This window comes from Malurus melanocephalus, unplaced genomic scaffold (genome assembly GCF_030028575.1).
Source record: "Malurus melanocephalus ecotype Western Australia unplaced genomic scaffold, MMel_1.1 scaffold_572, whole genome shotgun sequence".
In the NCBI taxonomy this organism is placed as follows: domain Eukaryota; kingdom Metazoa; phylum Chordata; class Aves; order Passeriformes; family Maluridae; genus Malurus; species Malurus melanocephalus.
The window spans coordinates 107,962-126,846 of record NW_026623804.1 but is presented as its reverse complement, the minus strand read 5'-3'; the positions used below and the strand labels follow the sequence as shown (position 1 = coordinate 126,846).

At 39.8% G+C, this 18,885-nt stretch overlaps 1 protein-coding gene across 4 annotated transcripts in view; it reads left to right on the top strand.

The window, feature by feature from the left end:
- TRPM1 (transient receptor potential cation channel subfamily M member 1) overlaps positions 1 to 18,885 on the top strand; it is an 87,038-nt gene that overhangs the window by 40,462 nt on the left and 27,691 nt on the right. For all 4 annotated transcript variants that reach the window (XM_057382515.1, XM_057382513.1, XM_057382514.1 and 1 more), the window contains exons 4-9: positions 12,430 to 12,509; positions 13,282 to 13,477; positions 13,740 to 13,953; positions 14,669 to 14,793; positions 15,471 to 15,642; positions 18,053 to 18,227. In XM_057382515.1, coding sequence (XP_057238498.1) covers positions 12,430 to 12,509; positions 13,282 to 13,477; positions 13,740 to 13,953; positions 14,669 to 14,793; positions 15,471 to 15,642; positions 18,053 to 18,227 — 962 coding nt within the window. The remainder of the gene's footprint in view (positions 1 to 12,429; positions 12,510 to 13,281; positions 13,478 to 13,739; positions 13,954 to 14,668; positions 14,794 to 15,470; positions 15,643 to 18,052; positions 18,228 to 18,885) is intronic.

Genomic DNA, 18,885 nt, shown 5'->3' with positions numbered 1-18,885 from the left:
AGTTCAGCTCCAACATTTGCTATCCATGAATTTTACTTTTGATCTATGTATGCACTAGTGTCTAWATGATATGGTTTGAAAGTCCTCACAGAATGCTACTTAAACAGTGCAGAAAATGAAATTCAAGGGCAAAAAAATCCCTTGATACAATTTTAATTAATTTGCTTTTATTAGGGGAGTAGTTTCAAGACCAGTAAGTATCTGATAAGAACTAACACATTGTCTTTGTGTTGATTTCATTGATAGACAAATTCGGGAGAGACCAGCAAATGCATCACAGAGAAGTGTAATATGTTTTATCTTTTTGTTAAGAAATGCTGTTAGCTGCATTCTGTAAGTGAGCTATCAAACATGCCAAAATTTATCACTTGGGAAACGTTCTGTGAGCTGTCCATCATTCCTAAATAAATATAACTGGTTGCCCAGGTGTTAGAATTGCAACAGTTGTAATAACACTTGTTATTTTTTGAAAATAAATAAGGTATTTCCTATCAGTGAAGCAAGAATATTTTATTTTAGGGGTGGGAGTAATAGGGCATGTTTGACAGTGAAGGATGTAATTAAAGCTTTTTTTTTTGTGCAGACTCTTCACTGTACATGAAAATATTGTTTCAATTAATGAAACCAAAGTAATGAGTTCTTRCTTGCTGCTAACTCCCTGCAAGCATATGGGTCCTGTTGGAGACCAAGGGATTTTTTTCTGAGACAGTCACAGTGAGGGCAGCAGAGAGATGCATATCTTTATCCCTTTCCTTCACAGTGCATTTATATCAAGCCATGTCACAAAACAAACTCCAAGTGCTGTGAGCCTTCCCATAGTATGAGTGCAGGCATCCATGAAAACTATCTTTTGTCTGGTGGCCTTTTCTCTGAGAATGTAATTTTTTTCACTCATGTGTGTTATTCCTTTGAACTCTGAATGAGCACTTTGGCTGAACTTGGCGGAATTATACATTTGGAATTAAATGCCAGCAATTTCTTCCTCTTACCATGCAGAATTTTGTCATAGGCTTTTCAGACAGTAAGCACAGCAGACAGTGGGCTGTTTGCCCTTTACAACAGAAGTTCACATTTATTAGGTTTTTAGCCAGCTTGGTTGAGGTTTATTTTGCATGCATTGTGTATAAGACTCTTTGCTTTTACGTGGCTGTTCCCCAACCCACCCCTGGAATATGCTGGTTAATTCCTATTGTATTCTATAACTATTGTGTTGTTATCATTGTACTTTTATATGAAGAAAACTATGTGTTATCTGAAGTACTGTCCAGAACATTCAGTGTAGGCGTCCTGGCAAGCTTTGGTGTTGCTCARATGCCCAGTCTGAAATGTGTGCTTTTCAACATTGTCAAAACTTGTTCTGTATTTGCAATGGCAAGTGAGGAAAATGTTCATATYTAAAAATGTTTCTCAGGTGTGCATTTCTGTCATTGCAGTTTGGGCTAAAACATGGAAGAATAAAACACACAGGGGTAATATTTCCAATATTCGTTCTTAAAATGTGTCCTGCCTTCCAAATGCAGGTACTGAAGATGCAACCCYCATTCTTACATAGTGGCTGGCCAAGGAGAACTTGTTCAGGAGCACAGAGGAATTAATTCCTTGTCAAATTCCATTGCTATAGAGAACCTAACGAAAGAAACTTRCCACATTCTATGTCTGCATTCTATTTTCAGAAGGGAGTTATGTGCCCAAATCACCTTTTAGTATTAATTTTTTGGCTTATATATCTTTGATAATATTTCTTGTCCAATAGGTCATCTTTTTCTAGCTCACAGGGTACTCCACATTCTACATAGCTGGAGCATTCATAATGGCCTCTGGAATTTGATTTCCACTGGAAAAAGGAACATCTGTACTTCATTGTATGTTCTCCCTCCATTTCTACGCTGAGCTTTCAAGAATCTTCCATTCTCCATCCTGTTTCTCATGAAGCCAGCAGGAATTTTGTCTCACTAGGAAGACAGAGTCTGGTTCCAAACCAAAGCTGTTTCAGCTGCATGGTTTGCCATGTAGGGCAGACAGAAGTTGAAATTATATCTGTAAAATATTTTGTTAGCCACAAGTGGGTATGTGTTAAGTACATTGGAGATAARATACAGGAACAGGGAAATAAGTTTGGAGTCCAAGTCTAGAACAGGCACTCAGGCAGCCTTTAGCTCCAGCAGTATTCTTAGATGTGATCCTAGATATATATCACCCTTACCTGTTGCATTATGGCTCTTACATCTGCCCCTGGCCCAGCAAGGCTTATGWTGAAAGTTAGAACAAAGAACTATCTGCAACACACAATGTCCTGTGCTATTTGGGCTTTTAAAGTATTRGAAGATGCAAAAAAGCCCTTGTCTGCAAAGGAATTAATTATATTGACAAAGACAACAGGGTATGAAAATGCATGTGATATGTAAAGTTACAAAATTAATGGCTTATTTACGACTTCAGCTGTTTTAGTACAGCGCTTTGCCCAACTTCAAGTTGTTCTAAAAAGGATTAGATATAATTAATGCTGTATGACCTCCTTTTTTCTTCTTTTCAAAGAATGTAGAGCTGTACATCTAATGAGTACCCCTGAAAGGACTATTATGTCCAATTGTCTCAATTATGCAAATAACATTGATATTTTAGCAGAAGGGAGGGGAKACTTCAAATTAAAAGTTTCAGTTCCTTCTTTAGCGTTTCTGCAGTGCCGGCATTTTTACAGCAAGTACATCCACTGTTTGAAGAGAGGAAAGGAGGTTTAACAAATTGGAGATTTGGGCACTATCAAAGTAGATTTGTTGTGCCTTGTTCCACCATGAGATGAAAATACCCTCTGGGCAGGGAGATGGGTCATGAGACTTCTAAAGGATTACCTTCAAAGGCAGTCATGAGATTGGTTTGAACAAAGAAGCTGCTCACATGCTTATCATATGAGATTCTCTTCTTAAAGTGGTGGAAACCCATCTCCTTGGGAATTCTCATGAACTTCAGAGAGACTGGAAGTCTTAACAGTAACATGAATGGGAAGTCTGAACAATAAACAGAAAGATGGGACAGAAGCGCAGAGTTAAATGCACTTTATTTATTCTAGCTGTAATTCATCTATCCAAACTCTGAAACACTTCCAGTGACAAGCAGGTAGGACACGATTTTAAATCATTTTTCATTTCATTCCTGATAGTCTTCTACCTTTTCTAACAGCGATATGCACAACTGAAATTTGCGCTGAAGCGCTGCGTAGTGACCTGCAACTGATGGGAGAAAGATAATTGCGTTGAAATTACAGTGTTCTGATTAGACTCCTTAGATTTCTCATGTTGAAGGATGTGAAACCTAAAGTACTAACTGCAAGAAGACAAAAAGAGTTTTCAGATCTAAAAATGGTGTCTCAACACTTCAAAATTAAAAAATTGCTTGGGTGTGACTGTAATGCGATGTAAAAATTCTGGCAAAAAAAAAGATCACGTATCTTACATATTTCAGTGTTTTGAATKCTAGTTTTGAGCTACCTCTGCAGAAAATGAAAATGGAATTCTTGGGTTTTCTTTGTTTTGTAAGTTGTGACTTCATTTTTTGGGGGCTTTTTCCAGTTTTCAAAATTAGTCGGTAATAATGCTTTCKGAAGCTCTCTTGTGGCAACACACCTTCTGATAAGAATTCTGTATATGTTTGTTTCCAGTTGAGTTCATCAAGGTCTGATGTAGGTCAGGTATTATGGAAGTCTTAGAATGGRAAAGGGCAGAATTTATGGTGGTTTTCCCACCTCAGTGTGTGTTGGTGATCAAGGAGGTTCCCCAGTGAAAGCCGTTTAACAAACACGTTTGTACCCGCAGTGTTGCTGCTGTCGTTTGAAGAAATGCATTTCTGCCATAAAGCTCTTGGGCTCTGAGGTGAGCTGACCTGTGATCTCTGAGTATTCACATCCCAATCTTYTGAGTGATTGAGGAGCCAAGGAATCTCAGTTTGGCCCTTGTTCCCCCCCAGCTCCTGAAATCACAGCTCCAAAGAAAGGCTCTCCCATCCACTGTTGTGTCCTTGCTGCCCTTTGCTGTGCTCCCTCTGGGGTTCTGCAGGTCCTACCAGCGGAACAGCAGCTCCAGGAGGGAATTCTGTGTTCCCCTGCTGAGCCAGAGACAGCCATGGAAACACCTTCTGGCCYGTTCCATCTCCTTTAGCTCCTCTAATTCAGCCTTTAAAAGTTTTCTCTCCCATTCTTGATAATGGATTAAATCCAGAAAATTGAAGCATTTATTATCGTTTTTTCCTCACYCTCACTTTAATTCAAATCAGGAATAGACTGTGGCTAGCATTTTAAAGAGAAGAAACGGTGTGCTGCATACCTGGAAAAAAGTCCAGGACCATACTWCACATACTGTTTTCTGTTCTATGGCACCTGTTAATTCTCTTCACTYGCCTCTTCAGGGGTTTGAGATGTATAAGGACTGAAAAGATTGACCAAATTTTCTGAAAATGTTTTATCTGTAAACTCTGAAACCTCCCGTTGTCCTCAAGCCTTTTCGGATTATTAAAGTATTTGGAGTCTGTACGAAATAATTAAAACCTTGAATTCCAATGCTTTTWTAAGGGTTTCTGAAAGATTATGAGAAATAATTTTGTGCAAACCCTKCAGCCTGAGAGTTTAAATAGCTGGAAATTCTTTTTTGAAAATGTCAGAAAGCAGCAGGGAATAAAATGCATCTCATTGTGGCATATTCTATGTGTTAGTTTTTAGCTAATGCCCAGGAAAGAATTGCTCTGCTCTGTGAAATCAGCCACAGAAATCTGCAAATTTTCAACAGCTCAAACTCTTTAACAGAATTCTACCTKGAGAATCATGCAGGAAAATTCTATGTGCCTCAAACTGATGTTAGTTTATTCAGGGACAGATTGGCTCGCTAGTGCTTTACATACATATTTCCAAAAAGAATGCATATTTACAGTATGCAGAAGAAATAACAAAATATTTATGGTATCTTTTCTCAAAATATGTATTTGTTCAACATCTCCAGAATTTGGAGGCTCCTGAAACATGCAAATATTCTTTGTATTGTAAATATAGAAATCTTACTTCGTAGTTATTTTAATGTGTGTTTTATTAATGTACATCTCGGTATGCTGTAAGCACTGGCTTTTTGTCACATTTGAAAATGTCAGGATAATAAATTCTCCAAGCCCAGCTGTTCAGTGTGCACTCTGCACTTCAAGTAGTTCTAATTACAGCTGTACGAGTGATATCCCGCACAACACATCGTCATTTTCTTCACATGTTTCTCATTYGTGGTTTGCCCTATTTCTTAAAGGAAAAGGTCTCAAACCATACTATTGTGTCATGTATGAAAAATCACCATGTTTAGCTGGCTTGTCAGAAGTTGTATCGAAGAAGCACTCATAATTTTAGCCCCTTTTCCCAACAACTCATTTTGRACCATTTCTACAATTTCCTGTCTCTCGTGCTCATTGATTCTCTTGTATCAGACCCCTCGAGAATAGTCACTTGCTGGCAGAAAGGACTCCACTATATGTAGGTAAAGTTGCCCTCCATTTCCCATGTTAGTATCTTGGGTTGTGGGCAAGATCTGCGAGTAAAACTGGCATATGGAGTGTGCACAGGCTGAGGGCTCTTCAGGGGGAAAAGTGCAGAGCTCAGTACAGATGGGTGTTGGTGTTCCCCATCTCCCAAACATCTGGAACAGAATGGCTAAAGGCAAGAGGAGGATTTGGCAAGTTGTTAACAGGCCTGGAACAGGTAGCAAATGGAGATTAATRTTACTGTTAACATGTCTTCTCTGGAATTTGGTGTGGTAAGGGAAAGGACAAATTGTTGCAGGAATGCCTTTTGTTTATTTAGAATGTGGTAGATGTGGTATGTGAGGTTGTCAGTGAGTTTCTTTCTGCATCCCACACAGAAAAATCCTGAATTGCAGAACTGCTCAAGGTCTGTTCTCCCCAGGCAAGCACTGGGTCAGGCTCTTCTGCATTGCGCTCCAAATGGCTTTTGAAGTTGCTTTACTTTGGTTTCATTAGCTGAACAGTTCCATTTGTGCTGGGCTGTGCCCCAGCAGCTGTGCCTGCCTCTCTGGAGGACTCTGAGCTCATCAACAGCTTTGCTCCTGTGCCTCCATGGRCTTTGTGCTGGAGCTGGCTATCTCCACCATTTCAGAGCRARCCACTCTGCCSTGCTATTGAGGCTGCAGTTGTTTTTCACARTGCAAAGCCTCTGGAGAAGTGCTGKGTATCTCTCAGAGGTGCAGCAGAATCGTAACTTGTTACCTCTTACTTGCACAGTTTGCAGATTGTGTGCTTCAGTTAATGAACATGGAGGGAAAATGGAGTAATTTTCTTGTTTCAGCAGAYGTTTACTGTGCCTCTCCAGGAACACAGGGCATAATGAAGCCATCAAAGCTTATTACGGCTTTCTGTGCCGTGCAGCACCACTTACTGGTTTGCACACCATCAGCAGGAGGGATTTCTGGCTCAGTTTGAAATAACAACATTCCTTGCTGCTTATGGACACTGCCATCCTGTCTGGTGTGTGTTAGTCTCTAYCACAGAACAAATGATTCCCTGACAAAGTTGCTACATGAGCATGGGTTCAAATTGAACAATATGGAAAACACAGTGAATGTCTCGAGATTATATATAAGGTTTGGTAGAAGTCTTATTATAAGAAGAAGAATTGTCTCAAGCAACTAGTATTTTATTTGAAAGAACCCTAGACCTGTTACAAATCCTTTCTTGAYGCTCTACTTACTAGCAAACAGTATAAGAGGTCCTATTTCTATTGGGTGTTGTTTGGTACTTCCTATTCCAATAATTGCTAAAGCTATGCTTGATAGTACAAATAGCTTGATGATAGAACTCATGCAAACAGGAGTTTTGCAAATTTAACAGATTCATAACTTGTCACTGTGTTCTGTAGTTGGGGAGATTGTTCGTGGCTCTGGCTTCTTAGTGGCATAACACAAATTTAAAATAGCATTATGGTTTTATTCYCTGTACTTACTTAGCAATGAACAATTTTTCAGTAAAATCTTAGCACAGTGGCTGCAGAATTGGCTATTAACATACATCACATAGTTTGGTGGATTTTTCTCCAAGCAAGACCCTGTTRTTAGGAGGAAAGCCATTTCTGAGTAGAACTAATCACCTGAAAGGTTAATTAGTTAGGCACTTGGAAAAAATGTTCCTTCAAACTGGAGAAGAATGATGGATTATGTAATTGGGATGTTGCATTTAAAGGCAGCACAAAATAGAAATTGGTCTCATGTCAGGATTTAAGTTTAAGTTCCAGATAACAGAGATTCTGCTAATAAAATTATTCCTTTTTTCTCCCATCTGTTACTCTTAAGTAAGAGTGCACATGCTTTTGAGTGCATTCCACATCCAGATTACTTCTCTCTCTCATCAAAGCAAACATCCTTCTGTGCAAATCTAGCATAAATATCCCAGTTTAATTCTGTAGASCATTCTAATTTTATAATTGGGCAACACAGTTGAGATTTGATTTCCCTGGTAATACCACCTTTTATGCAACATACTGTAAGCCACAGGAGGATTACCTGAAAAGTTGGTCARATGGTGTGAACAGGACTACAGATGAATGTTGCCATGAATGCCAATAATTGATCCACATTTTAACGAGATGTTGGTCAAAGTAATTTGTATTAGTCCACAGATGTGAGCTCTGCTGCCCAGCCAGATCCATTTTTGTATTATTCTGTGCTTGATTTAGCCTGATCAGCTCTGTCAAACCCTGTATTATGCATGAYATCCATTTGTTTGGTCCCCTGCCTGGTCCCTCKGTCCRTTTGTGTGCCAAGCAGTGTCTGCTGTGTCCAGCCCTGTCCCTGCTCCGTGCACCAAACCCATGTTCACATKGTGCCTGTCTGCTGAGCAGATGTGCCTGGTGCAGCACAGCCTCTCTGGAGTGCAGCAGATGTGAACATGTCCTCTTTCCTGGGGTCCCAGGTGCCTCTGAGCTGTGGAACATGTGCTTTTTCCTCCAGTCCCAGGTGCCTCTGAGCTGTGAGACAGCAGCTCCTCTGCAGTTACAGGGTGAGGCCAAAGCCCCTTCCCTCCTTTCCCCAAGCCAAGCAAGCCAAATCCTCCAGCAAGGACACAAGTCCCTGTTCCATGGAGCAGCACTCTGGGGTCATGGCAGTTCAGAGAGCTCACTACTGSTTTTACATCTGCTTGAGCGTGGGTTTTGGATGTGTTCCAATGACACTGCTGACTCTCATCCCTGTTCCCCTTTCGTTTCCCAAATTCTTTCACTTCCTTTGCTGGTTRTGCTTATCACAACCACTAAATACTGTGCTATCCTGCAGGGGTGTATCTCAACAGAAATTCACAGCTTTTGGTGACACAGTGTCATGTAAGAGTTTGTAGCATAACATTTCCAATGGCTTTCATCTCCTGTGTTGATTCCTACCTTGGAGTTTCAACCAAGGTGCTTTTATTGGTCCTTAGCCCACCTGTTGCTCTTGCATTAAGCTGCAGTGAAACAGGGCTGCRGGTTTTGTTTTGGTGCAGCCTGAAATTCAGGCTCAGAGTACTTGCTYATTGAATGGTTGGTTACATATTAAGTGAAATACATAAAATTTAATGTTAATTTAGTAGAAAACTGARATTGTCTATGTGTGGAAGAGAGAGAAAATTCTCTTCAGTTGCTGAAGCCCTTGATGTGCTTTTTTCTCAGCAAATAGTGTCATTCAAAGGACAGGTGATCCTCGTAGAACTGGTTCTTGTGTTTATTAGTACCTGTATTAGCAAGAAGTCTATTGCTTTAGGTTTTGATTTTGTTATCCTGTGATTTACACACCAGCAATAYTGATTTCCTTTCCTTTCTGCAGGAGGATACCTAGCAAAACCATATAGTGGAATAATGTAGTGGAACCATATAGTGTATAATGGAATAATGGTGTTAATTCATACTGTTCCTCAGCAACATACTTATTTCTAGGGTGAAGTACAAGAATTAGCAGTGGTTTTGTTTTGTTTTGTTTTTGTCATAATTTGGGAGACCCATTGCCAGTTTACAAAAAGGAGAACAAATATACCACTGAACATTTGAAATATGTTTTKTTTCAAAACTAGGTTGCCATTAATACATTGCAATAGCAAGCAAGTTTGAGCTTCCATACTGTCAAYAAGTTGGGAGCTGCTTTTTAAAATTTTCTTAAGAGGTGAATGGAAAACCCCCACTGGCTGTTGGTCTGAAAACTGTAGCTGATCTATTGTAGTCATTTAACAATTCATCTGTTCCAAGGCTGTTAAAAAGCTTATTTTTTTTCCAAACTCATATGAGGCAGTATGTGTACTTACATTTTTCCTCAAAAGACCAAGAGCTATTCAATCCAAAGAGAGAAATGTACAGAATCTATATAAAGTAAGTGGAGAAAGTGCCCATTTTCTGACAGTAAATGTTTCTGCTCAAGTATTTGCTCTGGATTATAATGAAGCTTTGGTTAAGCAGATTAAACAGACAAAAGCAGTGAAACTTCAAAGGCTGACCAAATGTGCTGAGGTTTTTATTTCCCCAGTCTGTAATGCCTGCTTTTGCCTTCCTCTCATTAGCACAGAAAAATAAGGCAGTAGAGCATAATGTGCTGTCCCTCTGTAGTGCCTGCAGCGACTGATTCCTAACGGCCTTGCAGGGTGAGTATCCAAGGCTTTTTCCAGCATAGCAGTAGATAATAAACCTCCTACGAGAGGGTTTGAGGAGCAACTGCACAGCTGAGGGTTCAGCTGCTCRTAGAACTCATTTTAGATACCAAGATGCAAAAGCTTCCTTCCAAACACAGATTTTAAGTCTGTGGCTTAATCCAATGGCAATTAACTATTTTTACGTGCTCAAAGCAGCAAAAGAAACTCTGTGCTTTGGTAAGCTACGAGGAATAAGGTAAAGCAGTATTCATGGCATGGTGTAACAATCCAAACTGATTTGATATTTCTAGGTTGCATTTCCAATATTCCCTACAGAACAGTTCAGAGTRCAGCATCTGTTATGGATTTTATTTTGAAATGTGTTACCTGCACTGTGGGATTGATTTGGACTTTTGTGTTGCTTAGTCAAGGAGTTATCAAAAACCACAYAGAAGATAGAAGTTTTAATCAGGGGAGAAAAGTGAATATGTTTAGAATATATAAAATAATAAAACTTAATTTAATTAAAATTTTRAATATATAATTTATAAAGTACAGACATTATGTAACCTCTGTAGCCAGCTCCTATTAAGCTCATTTTATAATGTTAAAGTTCATTAACTAATTTGGTATATATGAGTGGAAATAACAACACTGCACATAGTTGTAAAACAGCAGTGAATTTGTACGCTATATGGTTTTGGATTAATTTCGGCAAATTACTGTAATTCCAATTAAATGGACTTTTTYTCAATCTCTGAATATTTTGAACTGCCTGAATACCTGTGAATTAGCAAAATCTCATTCTGAGCAGGTAAATGGCATTTGTTTGGTTTAATCACCCACCTCCACAGAGCCTCGTGGATCTCTCTGTTGTGAATATTTTCTCTGGACTTTTATAGAATGGGATTCTGATGCTATAGAACAAAAGCATTTTCTAAGCTCTGTTTTGAATGATACTATTTCTAAAATTTATCATCTTGTAAAAGTCTTGCCAGAAGGTGTATGGAAAGAACCTTCTAAAAATTTTTGGAAGAAAGGCTCTTTAGTTCCATTTGAAGAAGGAATCTATAGAGTCAAGACTGGAAAGCTGACCAAGTCACACAGACTTTTGATATTAAATTTAACACTTTCTTCCTTTATATATTGCTATGTGACCAAACTCTTTATGCTAAATGCCTGAGGTATTTGTCATTCAGAAAGCAAGAAAAGTTTTAAGCTATGGGAAGTTTTGACTGAGTTCTTAGCTCTTGCTCACTGTTGTGCTGTGAGCTCCCAATACAACTCCTTCTAAAATGAAATGAGATGGTTCTACCTTGGTATATCAGTAGGATGAGAGTGAAGAGCAGAGGTGCATGTTTGCAAACCTGGGCCATTATGGACACCTTTTTAATGAAGTAGAAGCTTGGTTTGGCAACCTACTTACAGTTACTTGCAATGAGGGAACTTCAAATAGTCCCTGATTATTTGAGACATAAAATGAAGAGGCCAGATGGGAACTAACAAATCAACAAAGGAACTTCTGAGAGAGCTCTTGCCTCACATGAGAAAGATGAGCTRTGACAGCCTCTGTTCATCACGCTGTAGCCTGTGCAGCACTCGGGGAGCTTGGTCAGTCTTGAAGCTGCTGCCAGACAGGCTGACAGGCTTCTTTCAGTCAAAAATCWGCAAAGTTTTTAGTTCTTTCTCTAGGAAAAGTCCCTTTCCTTTTTTTGAAGTCAGCCTGAAAGTTTCTTGTGTCATTTTTAACTTCTGTGACTGCAAAAATTTAAACTCACTTCCATGGCAGAAACAAAGCAAAGCATAACATAACATTTAYTGCTACTTGAAAAGACAGTTCCATAATTCAAACTCAGAAGAGGCAGATTTTATCAGCAAGGCAAAGGTATTGGTGTCATCAAATTGTAAATTTTTAAATATTTTTTGTTTCTTTAAAATTTAAAGTCTCCTTTGAATTCACTTTTTTAAATTCCATGCTAAATGTTGATTTATAATTTCAATGTTGAGGATACTTTGCCTTGATGGCTGCGGGGACAGAGAAGGTCTGGGGTCCCTAAGTCAGCTCTTGAGGCTCTCAGTCCCTTCAGTGTCCCCAAACTCCACGGGACCCACGTGAGCAGCAGAGGCTCTCAGTGCATTGGCAGAGCTGGGACTTGGTTCTGCTGCTGACAGAATTGCTGTGGCCCTGGGCTGATTGCTGCTTTGCACGTTGTAGAATTGGCCAACACATTTTGAAGGTCATTTTCTTCCTCCTGTTTCACAGATGGCAGAGGAGTTGATGCTTTTTCTACTATATGATCTTTCAATTTAAAAATGCCTCCTGAGACACATTCAGAGTAAGAGGCCCTACGAAAGACTGACAACTTGATATATAACACAAGATAATTATTTGAGAAGATKGTTAATCATGAAGGGAAAGTTATTGGAAGCACTTTCTGCATGCAAAGAATGATACTAAAGCAGTGTTTGGAGTAACTATTATCTATAATCTATTTATATCACAATTTATGCTGATTTTCTGTACTACTTTGATTCCATTTACTGCTTACGGTAGTAGGAAGAAGCAGCATTTTTGGTAGACCTTGAAATTTCAAGACCAGCATCTTTCTACATAAGGGTTTTTGCACACATCCGTGGTTTCAGTTATATCCAAGTCATCAAAAATTCACATAATGAGTAGATGTATCTGGTGTTKAAAAGTGATGTGAATGAATTTAGCAGCTGAAAATAGAAGGTGAATGTTACTGTATCTGCCACACAGAAATATATCACTACGTTTCTTTTTTTTTTCTTTTTCTCTCTTTCAAGGGACAGAAGGCTTGGATAGAGAAGACCTTTTCTAAAAGAGAATGCATCTATGTAATTGCCAACACCAAAGACGCTACCAGGTAACATTTGAAGTAATTTGAAACTGAAAAATTTGAAATTTTTTTTTGACCAACAGAAAAGCTTAGTACCAGAGAAGCTGAACTTGATTTGGGTTTAGATGTGTGAAACCCAGTTTAGTCACTGCCCTTAAAGAGAGATGACAGGGGAACAAAAGCCCAGGTCATGTTTGTACTCCAATGTGCACATGGGACATGTCACACAGAGGTGAGAAGGCTGGGAGCAGGAAAGGCAGTGAGTTGTTAGCTCCTRGCTTTGCACTTCATTATAAATTATACTGAATTCTGAAAGCAAGGGTTCAATAATGTGGTGCCATCCTTGACAGTTGGTGTGATACTGCCAATAACTATAGTGTACCAGGGGATTTGATTGCTTATTAATATTAATATTACTCCATGGGCTAGCTGCATATTGTGGTCCAGCTTGTGTGGATAACGGAGCAGTTAATGTAATGTCACATGTGAGCTGTCATCTCTTACTCTGTCTGAGTGAAAAACTGGTGATCAGTGCTCCTGTTCTGCATTCTTCCTCCTTGTCTGTCCTTCTACCTAGAACACCTTTCCAGTGCATAACACAAGTGAAATTAATTTTTCTATCTCTACATGTTAAGAAACACTTAAGGGCTAATTCAGGGTTAATTCAGGCATCTGTGTGTATGTGAGAGGGGTTTCCATGATTCACGTACAGCAAGACATGGGCAGTTAAAAATCTAATTTCTGGTTTTGTTTTTTTTTTTTTTTGTATCAAAGAGTCACTTCAAATTTTAACTTACAGGTGCTGCTGTGGCCAGCTCATTAACCAGCATATTCCACCTCCTCCAAGTATAACAGCTAATAAAAATGGAGAAGAAACAAAGCAAGTGGAAGCTCAGCCAGAGAAATGGTCTGTCACTAAACACACCCAARCATACCCAACTGATGCCTATGGAAACCTGGAATTCCAGGGAGGAGGACATTCAAATAAGGCCATGGTAAGGGTCACAGGCTGCTCTAAGGTATTTGTTTGTCTGGTGTGTTAGCTCAAATGCCTCTTGAGTTTTCTTAGCAGTAGAAGTAACAGCAATTCAAACTTCTGCAAAAATTCTGGTTTTCCTCTCCTCTGAAGAAATTCAAACTTAGATTTGTTTCTTTGACAATTGTAAAATTCTCTCTTCTGGATGAAAGGCAAACAGTAACCATTCTCTGCTCAGACAATTTACAGAGTGTGGTAACACTGCACATTGCTCTTTGCAGTACATCCGTGTATCATATGACACCAAACCAGATTCTCTGCTGCATCTCATGGTGAAAGACTGGCAACTGGAACTGCCCAAACTCTTAATCTCTGTCCATGGAGGCCTCCAGAACTTTGAAATGCAACCTAAATTAAAGCAAGTGTTTGGAAAAGGTCTGATAAAGGCTGCCATGACCACAGGAGCTTGGATTTTCACTGGTGGTGTTAGTACAGGTAAGCAATTGCCTTAGTAAGCAATCACTTTTAGTTTATTTAAGAATTCAGTGATGTTCATTCACTAATCTTTCCCATAGGCAGAAGAGTTAAGTCTACATGAACGAGTCATTASCCACTAGACCAAAAAGGGGGCATTGTAATGATTTGTGTTAATCTCCCACCCAGCCCAGACCGTAAGATTTTCCTGGRTCAGTATTGATTTGCATCACTCAGTGTTTCCCCTGAGAAAAAATTTCAGCTTTGATTTCAGTAGCAAGGATTTTACCACCAGTTGTAATACAGTTTTTTTAGTGCTTGGTTATCCTTGTAGTTAAGAAGTTTCCTACTCCAAATTTGCTAAGCTTTACCTTCTGGTGGGTTTTTTTGCACAAAGATCTTTCTGTTACTGAAAGTATATTTCCTGGTGTCGTGGTTTGTATCCAATGAATAACATAGTGGAGACAGACACAGATTATACTGTGGCAAGTTAGTGATTGGGTGAGCCTTTCACAGACTTCATTCCATTCAGYACAATAATGTGAAAAGGTAAGGGGACTTAGACACAGCTATTGGAAAAGAAAACTATGGTTGTCTTCATTGCATGTTCTACTAYAAAGCAGAGATACCAGTTTAGTAGTGAAAGCAACCCAGTAGTTCAGTGAGAGGCAAGAAGAAAACTCTGTTGTTTAGTGATCCAAGTGCCAAAAATGAATTCAATTATTTGTACCCATAGGTGTCATTCGTCACGTGGGAGATGCCTTGAAAGATCATTCTTCCAAATCCAGAGGACGAATATGTGCCATAGGAATTGCACCGTGGGGCATTGTAGAAAACAAGGAGGATCTAATAGGAAAAGATGTAAGTGTTGAAGGAAACAGCTGTGTAACAAAATACATTGTTAATATTTCTGAAGTATTACTTTTTTTCCATTATTAAAATATGCCTAGGAGGTGAAATTGAACAATTTCTTGAAAAAAAAACGGCTTTTTAAGTATATTTGTCAGGTTGYCATATATGACCTCAAAGCAAATACAGAACTAGTGAGGTTTCCATTGCCTTCATTAGATAAGACCTCTCTGTGGTGACATTTTTATGTCCTAACTTCRGTGTGGCACATTGAGACTTCTATAAATGACAGAAAGGACTTTATGTGTGCAAGGCTAGCATTTATTATAGAAAGCTACTCTGGAGTGGCGTTTGAAWTACTAGGAGCTCCAAATGAGAATGTATTTTCTACTGCACTAAGAGGATTATGTAACAACACACTGTGTGAACAAGGAGAGCACGTTAATGAGCTTAGGGGAACATGCAGGGGAGTGCACAATGTGACTGTCATCCTCCAAAGTAAACAGTGCTGTCAGGAGTTCAGATCTTCAATGGAAAAGTGAGCTCCACTTCTAATTCTCCTCTGGGTTTGGTTCTAAAGGTTTGCTCGGTTTGTTTCCTCAGCAGACTCTGAGAGTTGGGTGGTGTGGGGCATTTTCCCATTTGCTCCTTGGCTCTAATCTCGGTGCATCTCTCCTCTTGGCACACAGGTAACACGAGTTTACCAAACAATGTCAAACCCTCTCAGTAAGCTCTCTGTGCTCAACAGTTCCCACACTCACTTCATTCTGGCAGACAACGGCACTTTAGGTAAATATGGAGCTGAAGTAAAGTTACGGCGTCAGTTGGAAAAACACATTTCCCTCCAGAAAATTAACACCCGTAAGTATGAGTGGGGCAAACTGTACACATAACATCTTAAAGGAAGGGAGGGAGGGAAGGAGGGCTTGAAATACATAAAAGTATGGAAATTAAAGATTTCTTTCAGCTGTTTCCAGTAGAAATGTGATCAGGACTGTGCGACTGAACTACAACGTGTGCTGTTCGATAAGTGGTGAAAGAGCCCACATCAAAATGGGCAGAAAAACCATGGAGTGAGGATTGCATAAMGGGATAAAGAAAAATTGACAAATAATAGTGAGGAGAAGCTTCAAAGCAGTGAGAMTCTAAGGAAAGGGAAATACAAAGAATTTGTGCAGTTCTAGGCTAGAATTCATAAGCATCAGTAAACACAGAGAATGAGGTGATTTTTTACGGTTCCTGTTTACAGGAATCCTGTGCAGCTCAGTGATTTCTGATTCCAAATGTTCACATGAGCATTTTATTTTCTCTTTTATATATGGAWTTGTTTCATTTGAAGTATCACACTCATAATTCTTTGATCTCCCTGATAAACTTASCAGGCATTTTGATTTATAATGACAATCAAGACAATTTCACCTTAATGATTCCATTTTGTGCAGTTTTAAAATTCCTTCCAGTTATTAAGGCCTCACCAAAATAGTTTTCTAGCTCTGTTCTTGTAGTTATTTAGAAAAAAAAATCTTTTAAAAGACATATTTTCATTAACATGCAAAAAAAAAAATGTTTTTAAAATGTAAAATTAAAAAAAAAATTTAAATAATCCCGCAACCCTTATGAGAAATGGTCCCAAAAAATTGTTATAGCCTTTGAATTCACACTTCWGTTAAGAGCTACTAGAGAATTGGCATCAATTGTAGCAGTTGCCTTTTCCTCTTACAGGTGCACCTGTAAACTGTGTAGGCATGTAAAAATAAGAGAAAACAAACATCCAGAATGGCAATTGCAGTGATCTCCACAGAATTTTCTAACAGGGTCTAGGTGTCTAACGGGTAGAGCAGGAAAACCAAGCAGAGTGCCAGGTAGAGCCACAAGGTGCAATTAGAGATGGGCCATGGGGTAGCCAAATGTTCTGGGAGGTCTCTGGGTGCTGCCCTCAGAAACAGCTCAGGAAAATGCTGCCCCTGCCTTGGAGTGTGAGTGCAGTGCCAGGGGCTGCATGGACACAGCTCACCTTGGGCTGCTTTTGGCATCTCATCTTCTGCACAAGTGCTGGCAGAGCTGTAAGGTTGTAAAAGGGAGCTCTGGCTTGGAAGATAAGGAATTCAGGGCACAGAGACGAGATGTTCTGTGTCATTCCTTTTTATACCTCTGGGACTTGGGGATATTGGCTCTGATTTAGGTAGTGTTTGATGATTTTTGTCATGAGAAGGGCAAAGCTGGGAATGCACATAAAGACCTGTTCTGTGAAGGGCTGCAGTGCAACATACTGCTAGTAACAACATACAGGGAGTTGTTTTGTTTCTTTTTAATCACTCCAAGCACAGGCACCTCTGCTGGAAATCTCAGGAGGAATCACTAAAGATTTCATGGACACACAGGCCGGCCCATGCTCTGTGACTCCTCCTTGTCAGAGCGGGGCTGTACTGACAGGAGGATGTCAGAAAGCTTCTGCAGTTACTGTGCATGGTGTTCCTGTTCTTCAGAGTCAAGGTTGAAAATATGAACTCTTTCACGCGTTCTCAGCCAAACAAAAAAATGCATCTTTATAAAGCGCTGGTCATTTCACAGATTAAGAACTGAATTCAAATGCTTATGATAGTGGAATTAGTCAGCATTCAGGTAATGTTTTGTCCTTCATTTCCCCAAGTTTCTTGTGACCAAGGCTACTGAGACCATGTGACCTGTGGGCTTCCCTTTGTCATCCTATGCCTGGAGATCACAGTGAGGCAGGGACAGCAAAGGGATGCTCAGCTGTCGTCTCTTCCATCGGCCAACCATTTCAGCCTCATGATAAAAACACTGATTGCATTTCTTTGTCTTAGGAATAAGCATAAGTGTGTCACCTTACTGAAGACTTCCCATAGGTAACCAATGAAGAGTTAAAGCATCAGAGGCAGTAGCTGGGAGCCATCTGAGCTTCAGCAGCAAAGCTGATGGAGCAATAGACAGTCATGTTAGCTGCTTTATCTGTACTGGTGTCTGTCAAGAGAGATTGCAAACATGCACCAGCACTGAGTGGATAACTTATCAGTATGGAGCTGATGCAAAACCAATGCAGAGAGACATCTTACTCTTTTCCTAYTGGGGCTGTGAAACAGAATCTGGATATTTTTCTCACGTTGGCCATGAAATGGCCATCATTTTTCCTGAGAGCTCTGGTTTGAGGTGATGCTCTAACACAGAAATCACATCCACTTACCTCAGTCTTGTAAACTACATTTCAATGACACTACTTTTTTTCTTGTTTCTGTTCTTGTGTTTTCTGCAGGACTGGGGCAAGGTGTTCCTGTGGTTGGGCTCATAGTGGAAGGAGGTCCCAATGTGATCTCCATTGTCCTGGAGTGTCTGCGGGAAGATCCCCCTCTCCCAGTTGTGATCTGTGATGGCAGTGGGCGAGCATCCGACATTCTGTCATTTGCACACAAGTATTCAGAAGAAGGAGGGTAAGATTTCAACATCTTCACCAGTGCTGGGTAGGACTATATGCTTTGCTTTCATAGAGCTGCATTAAAAGAGCACCTCAGGGATAAAATGCTGCTAACAGAGGCATTCTGCTGTCAGTCAGCTTTTGTTGCCCATTTGATCTTAGTCCTGGAGTTAATGAGAAGAAATTGTTACCACTCTGAATGCATGTGCTGGCCCATGGAAATGAGCTTGCTCTCAGTACACACACTGTCATACCAGCTCCAGCAGGCTTTCCTGCATTGTACTTGCTGCTGGCTTGGGCACAGTAGAAGCAAGGACCAGTTCCCAGGAGTAACTTTTCTTTAGGCCAAGGCTGAGGTTAATTAGTGCATGGATTTGCAGAGTTTGTACTGCCTGATTCTGCTGTGTCATGTGAATGAACTTCATTGTCCAAAAGTTCCAGRCCAGCTGTGGAAGTGTTGGACTTGCTTCATTCTCTTGCCTCACAGGCAAAAGCCTAAGATATTGCCTTAATTAGGGTATGGCAGATCTGTCTTGTGCTGAAGATAGAGCCTACTTCCCTGACTGAAGCTGGAGTTTAGCTTGGATTAWATATTAAGCAGACAAATAATATTGTAAGCAATGTGCATGTTATTTGCTGGATTACAAAGGAGGAGTAGCTCTTATGCTGCTCTT